The following is a 14,435-nucleotide window of genomic DNA, read 5'->3' on the forward strand; positions in this document are numbered from 1 at the left end:
TAATTAGGATCATAACTATTCGTTTACATATTTGTAATAAGTTATTATTCCGCGTTTGATGTACTTTTTTCTTTTGAATACTTGATTTGAAATCAACGATTCGATTGTTGCTTCAGTTTCATGTTGTAATATGTCGTATTCGACTATATATGAAATAATCATATATTATATCAATATAGAACCATAATTCTACGATAATTATAAACGATAATATCTTACGATAATAGTGGGCAATACTTATCAATAAAATAGAAACTTGATAACGATTATCGAGTAACAAAGCATTATATTTATAAATATTATGTATTTTGATATTTCCCGTTAAAACTCTGTATTTATTTCTTTTATTTTCTAAAACACTATTTAATATTTTTCTAAAACACAGATTTTCTAAAAGTTTCATATTCTAAAATATAGATTTTCTAAATCTTGTCATTCTAAAACTCAGCATTCTAAAACTTGATTTTCGAAAACATGCACCCAAATCCATAATATTGTAGCACCCCCAAGATTTGAACTGTAGTTGTGCCATTGCAGCCCATCCAAAAATGTAACAGTTTATAAACGTTTTGTTAAATGTACAATGCGAATCATATATCAACATAAGAAGCAGGTACATACCTACTCATATTATTAATACAAGAAATTATATCAAAAACAAAGAAAAAGACATTGAAGAACAAATGCAACTGTTGATATCAAAGAAAATAACATGATCTGAATATATACATGTTTATCACATCCATTTTTACCAATATAAAAAAACAAGTAACATTTAAATTATTCATAGTATATTATAGCCATACATTATTATATTATAAAATATTTTAAAAAAAAAAACATTATTAACCATACACCTATAGCATTGTTTGGTACAGGTTAATCTTTTAGTCTGTAAAAATGAGAAGGAAAATGTTTTTTTTAAAAGCTTAAAGAACTCAATTAGTATTATACTTAACATTTCACGGGACTCAAATAGTATATACCTTAAACAACCTGGGACTAAATTTGTCCAAAAAGATGTTATTGGGATTCAGTTTGTATAATTAGGTACATATTTTACCGTAGTTTTTTAACTACATTGTTGAAAACTCCCATTTTCATTAATAATGTACAAACTTTATCTTATTGTTATCAAATATAAATTTTTTTATGAATTTATCATATTTTGTTAAATTTGAATATTTTTAACATAAATAGGATTTTTATGTTGGATACAAGATTTTTTGTTTCTGACCGACTCTCGTAAGGTTTTCGTTGTAGTGGTTACATATTAACAAAAACATATTTATGATTCATAGATTTTCCTTGTAGATGAAAAATACCAAGTAGAGTGCCATAGTTTTTAATTTAATTTTTTAATGTTTCTATTGAATGTGTGCATAAAAAATATATTAAAGAAAAAAAAGCCACCCTGCCCCCTTAATCTTGGCTTCTGTATAACACAACGAGACGGGCTGCACTTGTCATTTAAAAGTTTCAGAATTTATTCAATTTAAGTAGAACGCACTACACGTGACACGTCTACACATAGATACCTACCATTGTATATAAGATATAAATTACTTGATGTCAGTTGAAGTGAATTTCTGCAGGTGTTGCGTATTGGACTTGTTTAAAGGACGAGTGTATACAATAGGTGGGCTGATTTATTTACAGATTATAATATAATATAAGTACGAAGTACCTACCTATAATATATACTCGTATAAAACGTATTATATATTTATATATATATATAGGTTTACATACTTTAATGTTTTTTTCATCATCCTTGTCAGAATGACCGAATGTGCGAGTTTCTGTTTTCCTTAAAAATGTAAATAGGTAGGTAGGTACAATTTAAAAATACGGTTCATCTTTATTACTTACATTTTGTATTATTATAATACGTAATATGCAAATTTGTAAATTTTAATGTTGAATAACAATTACTTCATGCATATTATGTTGAATTCATACTGCATATACCTACTATTGCTTTTGAATCACCATAGATATTATAGTGATAGGTATAACTAATACGAGGCTTTAATTTTATACGAATCTAATGATATAGTTATAATAGTGTTTATAGACTATATAGTGTGATAATATTAAATATCTAAAAGAAATGTAATGTGTCTTATTACTTCTTTGCTGGGTTGCATAAACAATTTATTAAAATTAATGATTCACTAAAAATTTAATGGACCAATCACAGGCCACTTAATCTTGTTTAAGGGACCATTAGCTCACTATTGATTCATTAAATGTTTTGTGCAATCCGGCACATTATATTATTGTCTCATTATAGTGGATTCAACTAGAAATAATGCATAATATTACTCTTAGGATGATCATGATAGGCAATAATATCCTGGTATCATAATATACTATTATAATTGTAAGTCACTGGCTACCTAGTCAAAGAGTTTATACTAATATGTATAATTTATATATTATTAAAAATTTCTTAGCATTATTATTTATAATGTAAACAAAACAAAACATTTAATTTTTAATAGTATGTGATCATATGTGATCACTAAATTTAAAAAAAAAAATTATAAGTATATAAATTGTTATCAATAAATAAACCATGTATGCAGACGACAGCATTATGTGCTGTCTATTTCCGAATAGATGTAACTCGTTTCCCCAAACGCCAGTAGTTATATTTTCGAGTATATTGGAATATATAAATATGATCATCGTCTTAATTTCACCTATCTTCATAGTTTGGAGCTTATTGCGAATAGTGCAACAATTTGGAGAGGTAAAATTAATATTGTCGCATACAGATACAGAGTGATAGTTCCGTGTTGAATCACTAATTTAAAAAGGTGCAATAATTCTGTTATTTTTAGCACGTTCTTATTTAACGAATATTCGTGATACCTTGATTGTATTGTGTACCTATATTTCTATAGAATAGGAATAACAATACAACATTAATAATATATTTTTGTCCATATGTAGAATTGAGTACCCCAAAGTAACATAATTTCTTAGAAACTAAGGGTAAATTTTATTTGACAAAACGTGAAATAGTGAGTGTACAATACATTTTTACATTCAATTTTTTATAATATAGGTACCTAAATTAATTGATCAAAATAACTCCGAAGACAGTTGCTCAGAGGAACAATCACCTCGAGAGGATATACATACGAACCGTACGGACGAGTGTTTATCCGATGAAAATAATTCTGATGGATATGGTGACAAACTGTGTTCGGATTCCGACTTAAATGTTTCTAATTCCTTTCAACGACGGCTTGAAAAACAAAATGGATCATCTTTTGATTGTTACAACTCTAATTTAGAATCATCCGAAGAAGTTGTTAATATAGATATGACTAATCTAAGTAGAAGAAGTTCCAACTCCGTCAGACGAGTAATTTTATTAATTATTACCTACTCATCTAAATTTTTTTTCTACCTTCGATCAAAAATTTTATTTAATTTTCCTACTTTATAAATAAATATGTCAGTTTTTTGGCCGCATACCAACTGAGTCCCATTAAAATCTTTTAGATAAAATTGAGTTTAGTGGTTGTAGCCTTGTACCCATATAATAATTTAGTCTGATGTATTTAAGATATTATATTAGGTACTTTTATTGAGTCTATGTCTTGATACTAAAGTTAGTCCCGTCAAACTTGAAAAATACATCATCCTTCCTATTTTTACAGACTTAGGATTGTTATTAACAAAAAATGACACTGTGGTGTGGTTGAAAATGTTTTTTATATTGTTAATTTCGAAAAGATGAATTAATATATTATATATAGGTAGGTATGTATGTTTTAGTGTGTACTTATTTAATTTCTGATAATTTGGTTGATTCAAATATTAAATAAATACTATAATTAAATTAATGCCTTATGCTGATAAAAAAAATGTATAATATGATACATTTTGTATTTATTCAAATCTTGTTATTTACTTTAAATGCATTTTCAACTGCATTTTTTTCTCTAATTTATTTTTCTATGGTTTTTATCAAGTTTATTTATTTTTTTATTATTTTAGTAGGTATTTTTCATTTTTACACACACAATTTTTTTTAATTTTATCCAGCAAAATCTAATCATAAGACACATTACAAGCTCAATGACTCAATTAGCCATTAGATATGTAATATGTTTTTAGTTCCTAAATCGTGGACTCAATTGTTATATTTATTGTTTACAAATAATTAGTATAATATTTTTTACCTGTTCAGCTATAGGCCTCAAATAGTATGATCCACAATTTTCAATTTTGGCACTGCCAACTTACAAGAATAATTTTACAATTGAAATGGATAAATTAAGTTTTTAAGTTTTTATACCAATTACCAGTTCAGTTCAGTTCATTTAGACAATATTGTTCACATCTCATATTATCCACATTACAAAAAAAAATATTATTATATATTAGGTATGTTAATCAGATAATAATACATTTCCTATGCTATCCTAAATTATACTAATGAGATATAAACAATAACAATGACAGTAATATCACAGTTATTATAGTATTATTAAACTAAAAATAATTGTTTAATGATTCATTTTTCGTTTGAGAGTAAGCAGTGTGGAACCTAAAATATTCCCTGAACCTGCAAAACAAAATTTGTAATTAATCACACACCCTAATGGCCTAATTTATCTAGGTATAGGTAGTTTAAATTTTATCAAATATCTATATATAATTAAAATCTATAATTATGAAGTTAAGAATGTCCCCACAAGTCTAACCCAAAAAGTTTAAAAGGTCAAAAAAAAATAAATAAAAAACTATATACATTTCAGAAAATGTAATTCTAATTTTATTAATTTATTATAAGTAGTATAGATGGATAATAATTATAAAAAATATTGGATACAACAAGGAAATAAATAAACGATAAATAATTTAAAGTTAAATTAAACTTGTTTGCTATTTTTAACAAACAAACTTGCTATCGTAAATTATTTGCAAACAAAATTATTTATTAAACATATTTTATTTTAATTTTAAATTTTTTTTTTTTTGCATTCATAATCCATACTTAACATCAAAAAATTAAACAGTAACTATTAACTAAACAATAAGAAAAACAATAAACAAGTGTTTTTAATTTTACTAGATACCTAATACAATCATTACATAAAGAATACAAAACAATGTTATTTTTAATTTTTATACATATAATTAAAAAATAGATTGTGTACATTATCTTTATATAAGGGTAATATAAAGTTGTAAGCATTTTAAAATTTATAATTATTATATATTCATTTTTTATTCAGAACTATAGTACTACCAGTGACGAGAGAGAAGAGCATAATCACAACATGGAACACCTTGAAAAACACGATTACACAATGATTGCTGTGCATCAGTCTAAATTAACTGTCATTGATGAAGACGATTTAAAATTTCTGAATGTGAACGAAGATGATTCGAATAATGAACAATCTAGAAACACGGTAAACTTAAATTTTGGGTGAAAATGCGTGTAGGTACTGTACCTACGTTTGTGTGATGCGTGTACCTATTAACCGTAATATGTCGGATGTTAGTAAAATTTGTATCTGTGAGCATTGAGTTCTAAAGGGAAAATTTAGTTTTATTCGCATCAATGTTGAATATAAAATTTACATTATACCAATTACCAATACCAATCATTATAAATACTAGTATTTATGATCAATTATTAAACATATTTAAACCAATGGCGTTATTTGGGGAAGTTATTAGTGGGTCGCTGTCAGGTTGAGTATGGGCTAGCTTTGGGCCTTCATATAGAAGCTAATAGGTAACATACTAATATATTTAGGTATCCCTCTACCCATGCATCCGAGTTGGGTCCCTAATACTAGGTCCTAATCTCACCTACGTAATATAAATTTAATATCATAAATAATTTATAATGTACTTATATTGTTGTAGATACCTGCAGAATCGGACACGGATACAACAAACCGGGAGCAGCATCAGAATAAACCTTCCGACCATCCACAATAATATTTATACTCTCAAAAAGAATATATTAGATGTCCTATATGGTACAAATCTAAAAATTCTCAGATGTTAACTATTTCAAGTTAGCTACTACATAGAGTACGAATTAGTAGGTGAAAATAAGAAGAAATAGGTTAGGTTGAAAATAACAATACGAATCAACTAAACTTCTAATACTAGATATAACGTTTTAAATTCTGATGATATGACGAACAATAACTCCTTACATCCCTACATAAATACCTTATTTAAAATGTAGGTAACTTGCTCAACTTTATGGTACCCAGAAGGTAATTTTTATTTAATAATAATATTAGTATAAAGTTATTATAATATTATCATTACAAAATGCTGTCTGGGGTAGATGTTGATTGTTGAGTATACTTCATTATTGAGTAGGTAACCTTTAATAAATGTGTTAAATTTGAATTCAATGATAAATCATATGAAAAACAATAAATTATGAACTGAGATGGTCTGTCACACTATATTTTTAAAGACTATATACACTATATTTATATTCAATAATGCTAGGTGTTATGAACAAGTATTAATAAACATAACTAATAAGTGCAGATGTATTAGTTATTAAACAATAAGAAAATATAGTATTTATAGAACAAGTAATATTATGAAATTAAATTATGATTGTAAATTAGAATAAACAAGTAAAATCCCGAAATTGCAAATAAGCACTTTTTATATAGGATGGATTATCCTAATTAGATTAAGATATAAGGAACTGGAGGAGTGTAAGACGGACAGCGGAGAATGGAGACAGTGTCATTGTCTGTATATGTACAAATCAATGAAACTTTGTGATACGTGATTAGACCTGTTTGTTACTTTATTACTAAATCTATATTCAAACTCGACAAGTGCAAGGTCAACAGACTTAGAACATCGTTAATTTATAGGGACTTAGTTCAAATTCCTATAAAATAATATGCTTATACAAGTTATGGTTGTTACACTATATACTAGATGTGTTTTCTATTCTTTAAAATTGCTGTCAACAAAATCATTTCACTTTTAACTTTTCTAATCTGAGGTTTAAAATTGTAATTTAAGGTTTCTTATAAATTTAAATGTTTTATATGAAACTTGAACTATTTTACTATTTTACTATTTTCCATAAGACAATATGTTGATATAATTCGTCAAAATCACTAAAATTTGCAAATAATTTTCTAGTTAAAAATCAATAACGTTTTAAATTGTGATTGCCAAGGCTTCAAAATGAAATAAAAGTTTTTGATAATTTTTTACAACAAAAAAATATCAAAAAATAAAAATAAAAGTAATATTATATTTTTTAATCAAGTTCAATATTTGACAAGATTAGATGTTTAAACTAAAAATAACAGAAGAATCTTCTGAGCGATTACACGAGCGATCCGTACATGGATGTATACAATAAATTAAATAATAATTGAATAATACGCATCCACCCAAGTAACACTATTTTTGAGGGTAGTGTTTTAAGTTCATAGCTCACAGGTAAAGTGTAGTAAAAGTTATACAAGAAATTCGCTTAGATTTAAATAATAATGAACACAAAATTACAAAAAAAAAAAAAACTAGCTATATAACGAATAACAATTACTTCGGGTATAGAAAGAAGTTGATGAGCAATGTTTGTTAACCTTTCCATGCGTTCTATAGGATTTATACGGGTATATATGGCCATACTTTTCATGAATTTGAAATTATTTCTATAATTTAAAACAAGATAATGCACATTATTTAAAAAAAGGTTTTAATTAAAATACCAATTTTTTTACCTCGTGGCATCGGTCAAGCCAGTCATAATGCATAATTCTGGAACAAGGTAAACCAATGTATCTTCAACCCCAAATTATCTTATAGATTTTTATTTTTTGAAATCCACATCGGTTGTCTGCCACCACAAATTGTTATGTTCTATTTCTAATACAGTACCTAATCAATATTGTGTTAATTTAGGTCTACAATAATAAATATTAATTATTATAGTTACGTACTTCTTTGTTAATTCTGTCGTCAATTTTGTAAGTTTCATTATTGTATTTTGTCATAACTGCGGTACCAACAACACCACTTTTGAAGTTTATCTAAACAATAAAATATATATATATAATTTTATTAAAGTTAAATTATACTGTTAGAAATTCATAAACATTTTTCTATTTTGATCTAAGATATTAAAATGTAATACAAGATTCCTCATAAGTTTATCTACCTTTATCAAAAAAAAAATGTTTACAAGCAAATCAAATTAAATTTTTATAAGCGTTTGAAGTTCATATTTATACAAGATTGGATATTCATTCGATTTCTCATGTAGCAATTTTGTTATTTTGTTGTAATTCTAAAACGAATAACTGTAGATAGTACATGAAAATTTCATTGAATGTTTATATTTTCATTTTCTATGCGCCATAATTTTTTTTTAATATTTTGACTTTTTTAGCTGTTTACAGACATTGGCAGTTTTCAATTTTTTTAGATTTATTTCTATAATTGTCCATAACATTTTATTTGTTGGGTTATAATGCGTGAACATGTAATAAAAGGTTTCTGATATATTGTTACAATAGCAGTTTAGAAATATTAAAAATACACAGGCACATTTTTTTTTTTATAAGCATTTAAAGTTAAAATTTTGACAAAATTTAATAATTATTTTGTAGTTAATAATTTATAAAATGTTCAACTTTTATATCTAAGGATTGAACATATATAACAAGGTTCCACTTAAATAGGTTATATTATATACATTTATTTATTCACAATAATATCAACAAATATACTTAGTAATATCATAGGTTCACTGACCGTCTTCACTCACAATCGTTTTTCTTATACAATTATATTATATCATTGAATTCAAATTTAACACAATCCATTACAGTGACCCACTTGTAACCTACTGTACAGCAGAGTGACACCCACTTGCCCACTTTTTTTAAGATTGTTGATAGTAATCTTCCTGAATTGTAATAGTTTGAAGCTGATGGCAAATCTTTTTTTGCATTTATTTGCATAATATTTAATGGTTATTACTTATTACCCAGGCTAATTTAATGCAGTGAAAAACCTTAAAAAATTAATTAAAAATGTCGAAAAATGCAAAACATTGTAGTATAAAATGCACTTAAAATTGTTTCAATTTAATTTTTATATTTATATTAATATTGGTGTATTATATGCATAAGAAAAAATGTATATAAATGTTGATTGAATTCAAATTTTTATTTTGAAGTTGGTTGATTCTCTAATCATTTTATTCACCTATAACTAACAATCTGTATAGGACTTGTGTAAAATATTGTTTTATAAAAAATACAAATGAAGTGTAGGTATACAACCTGTGTAAAAAATATGTTATCAAAGATGTCAACAGATGGAATTTTAATAAAAATATGAGAAAATGAACTAAAAAGGAAAACGTGACCTTTTCCAATGGTTGGTAAAACTAAGTATTATAAATTTATTAAATTGAATGTAAACATATACAATATATATATCATACATCCAGTGGCGTATTTATATGAAGGCACTATAGGCACGTGCCTAGAGGAGCAAATTTTGAGGGGCAGCATATTATTAAATGTTATACTTGTACATTTATGTTATTGTTATTATTTTAGTTGTTTAGGCCTTCTATTTTCCACAGTCCTACACGCAGGAAACATGTAAATATGCCCCGGCATACATCCTATGTTTCTATTGAAACTGGTATACAATTGATTTTTAAATTATTTTAAGTAAAATAAGATCATATTTTCAGAATATTTTATCAGTTTATTAAAGGATTATTAAAAGAATATTTTAAGATTTTTTTTTTAGAGCATATTAGAATCATATTTTAATCTCAAGAACCTAAATATCCGCTTTTTATTGTTGTATTATTAAGTAATTAATCAATTAATATTATGAAGATTTAATTTAATTTTTGTAATAGAAAAAAATTGTAAAATTTCATGAATAATGAAGTTGAACTTGGCATCAAAAGCTACATCCTTTAAATCCTTGGTTGAAGTATTAAGTTTTACAGATAATTCAGTGCATTTCCATCTGCCTTGATTTAAAAAAAAAAATAATAATAATTAGTACATTTTTGCTTATAGTGTTAAGTATTTATGACTTAATGAGAAACCTTCAAAAATCTTTACCTTAAAAAAGATGAATACATAAAATATAAATGTGTTTGATAAAGAATCATATTATTAAAAGAAAAAACTTACATTTAAGAAAATTGTTAAGCAGAGGTCTTTAACAACTACTTTTTTTAATACATTATTTTTTGATGTTAATAGTAAAAATTCATGTTTCATAAAATATATTATTTTCAAAACATTAATTAGCTTGGCGGGCCAGTGAATTGGCCCATGGGCTGTAGGTTGGAGACCGCTGTTTTACACAACTAATAACACATTTAAATATCGTACCACAATAAACATACTTATAAATTAATGTACTATATAAGTAAGTTAATTTTCCCTTCTCTAATCCTAAAATATAACTATAATATATTTTAGTTCCTTACTTTTTCTTCAAATGGAACTGTAAGTTCATCACTGGATATCTTGGATAACTGGAAACTTGTCACGGTTGCTTAACCACGTCCTTAAGAATCAAAATACAACAATAATATATATAGTTTTCTTATAGAATCATAATAACAAATAATACTTCATAAGAAAAGTGCTTGTGAATATATAATTCTGAACTTGTTAATAATTTTGTGCAGCTATGTAAAATCAGCTAACGCATTTATACCAATACAATCTGCAGGGTGCAGTCGTGTATGTAATATATCACAACACGCCTAGTGTGTACCGTTTAACTGTAAGAGATTTGCCACTGGAAACAAAATCTTGAGAAATAAACAATAAATAACTTTGTTGTCTATTATAATTTAAAACCGAATCTATTATATTCTATTACTTGTACATTTTTTTCGGTGACCATGATTTCTCCAGGACCAAGAAAGTATACTAAGAGCTGTAAGCCGGTAGAATCTAAGTCTTATAACAACATCTTTATTCTTTTCCGCAAACTTTGTGAACATTGTATAAACAAAAGAAATTCGAAATTGTATGAATGATAGGTAGAAATAATAGTTAATAAAATAATTATAATCGACGCTATTGCCTATTACGTATTTACGTACAATCTAAATGAACTTAAGGGCTTAATAACAAAACCTTCAATAATCAACATTCAACAGTTTTAACTTCAAACAGTGAGTAACGTATTGAAGTGGCAAGATTGCAAGGAGGAACAGACGTCGGGATATGACGATATTTATTAAAAAAAAAAAAAAATTCTAAATTAAAATATTAAAGTGATGCACAGTTTGCAAGAAAAAAAAGAAATTTACTATTTAGGTTTTCGATATATCGGAATCGGGCGCCAGACAAATGTTGATTGTAGACATCTCAACGGCAGGCACAGATATTTACTGTTTATGTTCATGGTTTATACCACCTACTACCCATCTATATTATCTATTCCGTGGTCCGTCGTATATACCATGTATGATAATATTATCTTAGTTCATGGTATAATATGCATAATATTATAACACAGAATTCCGAATTTATAGTATTGGCCAGGGTGGATTTATAAATCCACCTTGGTATTAGCGATAGAAAGCTTATCAATTTTTGGCCGACCGTGGTCTGTAACAGGCCACCATCATATATTATATTAAAGAATGGGTAGGCTTATAATGGCTATAATAAGTAATAACAATATAGAAGGATGCGTGTTGCAATGGGGAAGAGAGAAGACAATTTTTATTATTGCCTCTCATTCTAACAAAAGTAAAATCATAATATATAATTAATATTATATATCCTATACACAAATTTATTTGTGATAAGACCTATATTTTCATTACAGAATAAATTATTTCAGTGGCATCATTTCAGTTTTCATTAGACTAAGGCAATTTTTCACAGCTTTTCGACTCTAAATTTTTTTACTCAGATTCTCATACCATAGTGCCATAGTGGTTAACGGGTGGGGGAGGGGCGTGTGGTAAATATGCCGACTTAAGGTTGATGTAAATACTATACTGGGGCAAATGTCCCAGTTGCCCCACCCCAAATGACGCCACTGAATATTTCATTCTGTATTCAGATATATTTCAACTAATATTGATTAAATTTTAATGGATGAAATAATTATTATTTCAACCACCTTGGATTTCATGTTCATTCCCGTGTCATAATCATAAATGGCCTAATCCATTCTGTAATATCTATGCGTGCCACTGGAAAAAGAACATAATATTATACACAGCGTGCCCTATATCATAGAACAATATAGAAGCGACACTCGATCAGCTGTTTGGGGTATTGGTTGATAATACATGATAATACCTAACATGATGTTAGACCCATGGTTACCAATATTATGAAAACGGTTCCAAGACTAAGGCGGGATACGTTACGCGGGGTCAGCTTGTTTACCATTCCCTATTTCACGTATGCCACGCCCCTCTACAGACCATTTTCAAGGCGACAATCGCCCGATCCGACCAATTCACGGTGTGTCGTACCCCTGCCTATTAGCTTATAACTTTCTAGTTTCTATCGCCAGATGGCAGACGCCAACAATATAAAATCAGCTGTGCTTCCCAGACGCACGCACGCGGCACGCCGTCCCGTTGTACCGAAGATCGAAACCAAAATTCGGCGACCAATCAGAAACATTTCTGAAGCGGCGGCGGCGTCAGCGTCGTTTCCCGGACAAATGTTACCAACATAGCGACTTATCGGGCGTGGTCACCGGACTGGTAGTCAAAACGGCGGCATGTTTGAAATAGCGAAAGGATCGAACACTGTCCGTGGGAGTCTTCACCTTTTTTAAATGTTATAAAATAGTATTCTTAATGTTAAAACATTACAAGGAAAAATGGCTAAGATTTTTGTAAATTTTTAAGGCTGCATACTACTTGGCAGTACTTGCGTCCCCCAAAAAGGTATATATTCTGCAGGTAGTAAATTAAACAAGTAACTTGCGTCCAATACTGGGACGCAACTCGATCATATTATTCTTCTTACCTGCCATAATAGTCGTGAGCTCGTGACCGAGTTGAGTCTATAATTAATATTATATGTTACAATAATATTGTTCATATTGTTTAAGCTTAATATTATTATAGCAATATAGCGCATCAGTGTGATAAAATTGGTGATGTCAAGTTGTCGCCAAACAATTTCCGAGCCCTACTTACATTTTACAACGATGAATGTCTGAATGCTTTGAAAAACCAACATCTGATATATCATTTTACAGATGTATCGGATATTATTATTGAACAGAATAACACAAAGTATTTTGCACAGTGCTATATATTTTTCAGTACATGTTCCGTTATAAAGTGTTCGTGAAGTCAATGATTTAAAATAGAATAAATAATTAGCTCCACATTATGCTTGAAAAAATATTTTTTTATAATTCACGTCTATCAGTTTAGTAGGTACTTCGGTTACCATAAAATGCTTGAAAATTAAGTACAATGGTGGAAGGGAACTGCAAATAAAAACTGCAATATGATTTCTGAACCAACATAATATAATCATAATTCAAATTAACCTACAGCACGACAACAATTAAAGAACTTATATGACTTGAACGAAAAGCTATTACAGGCATATCAAATATCAATTGATATTTTTGATAAATACACATTTTGAGATGTTCACTACTTGCTTCCATAAACTGTCACTATTAAATAACTGTTAACTTTAGGAATGAATATTGTGGGAGGAAAAGGGAAGGTATTTTTAAATAGCTTGTACTCGCACAATTGTAAAGGTAAGTAATGTATATTGAGGCCTGTATTTTAATAAGAAAATCAATAATAATGATGATCTATTGGATGTAAGAAAATATTTCCTATACAGAGTTATACGTATAACTCTGTATAGGAAATATATTATGTACATAATTGTAGTTTTTTTAAGAAAAATAAATTATATAATTTATCTTATATTTTATTGTAGGGGGAGATCAGAAAACAATATTAAACTAAGTACGGGCGTCGTCGTTGCAGTGTTGTGATCGGTGACAGTCGGTCTGTCATATTTTATTTTTATAATAATTATATATAATTTATGATTATTGATTACTGACTAGTCATTAGTGTATAATATAGTAGAGTGCCGCCTGTTGGATGTGACGAAATAAAAATTTACAAAAATCCTAGCCATTTTTTTGTTTCCTATTGTAACGCCTTAGCTAACACTAAGAACACTAATTTATAACATTAAAAAAAAAGGCTAATGGGGGATCTGACCCCCCACATTCTCCCTTGAATACGCCCCTGTAATGACAACACAATATTTTTTTGGCAACCGCTTTTTCTCCACTGCTACGAGTGTGCACACATACTATATACATAGATAATATTACAACACTACAAGGCATGCGCATTCACTTGTGTGTTATTTTCGGGCATT

At 27.8% G+C, this 14,435-nt stretch overlaps 1 protein-coding gene and 1 long non-coding RNA gene across 4 annotated transcripts; one reads left to right on the forward strand and one right to left on the reverse strand.

The window, feature by feature from the left end:
• Window positions 1-2,492: 2,492 nt before the first annotated feature.
• Window positions 2,493-6,036, forward strand: LOC100573769. Its single transcript, XM_003242735.2, has 4 exons — window positions 2,493-2,758; window positions 3,077-3,379; window positions 5,262-5,441; window positions 5,905-6,036. Exons 1-4 carry the CDS (start codon window positions 2,582-2,584, stop codon window positions 5,977-5,979), a joined length of 735 nt encoding a protein of 244 aa, XP_003242783.1. The 5' UTR covers window positions 2,493-2,581; the 3' UTR covers window positions 5,980-6,036.
• LOC103308599 lies at window positions 5,317-11,479 on the reverse strand. Of its 3 annotated transcripts, XR_001679058.1 has the most exons (8): window positions 11,135-11,338; window positions 10,909-11,020; window positions 10,654-10,837; window positions 10,508-10,587; window positions 7,980-8,069; window positions 7,761-7,917; window positions 7,583-7,691; window positions 5,317-5,430 (listed from the first exon to the last, which is right to left on the reverse strand). It is a non-coding gene; the product is annotated as an uncharacterized LOC103308599 (long non-coding RNA). The 3 variants fall into 3 exon arrangements; XR_001679056.1 differs by having other exon boundaries at window positions 10,909-11,337; XR_003839366.1 differs by lacking the exons at window positions 10,654-10,837; window positions 10,909-11,020; window positions 11,135-11,338 and adding an exon at window positions 11,345-11,479.
• Window positions 11,480-14,435: the final 2,956 nt, after the last annotated feature.

This window comes from Acyrthosiphon pisum, chromosome X (assembly GCF_005508785.2).
Source record: "Acyrthosiphon pisum isolate AL4f chromosome X, pea_aphid_22Mar2018_4r6ur, whole genome shotgun sequence".
In the NCBI taxonomy this organism is placed as follows: Eukaryota; Metazoa; Arthropoda; class Insecta; order Hemiptera; family Aphididae; genus Acyrthosiphon; species Acyrthosiphon pisum.

Coding starts and splice junctions, on each gene's coding strand:
- LOC100573769 (XM_003242735.2), top strand. CDS start 2,582: ATGTATGCAGACGACAGCATTATGTGCTGTCTATTTCCGAATAGATGT. Junction 3,380..5,261: donor GTTCCAACTCCGTCAGACGA/GTAATTTTATTA, acceptor TTTTTTATTCAG/AACTATAGTACTACCAGTGA. Junction 5,442..5,904: donor ATGAACAATCTAGAAACACG/GTAAACTTAAAT, acceptor ATATTGTTGTAG/ATACCTGCAGAATCGGACAC.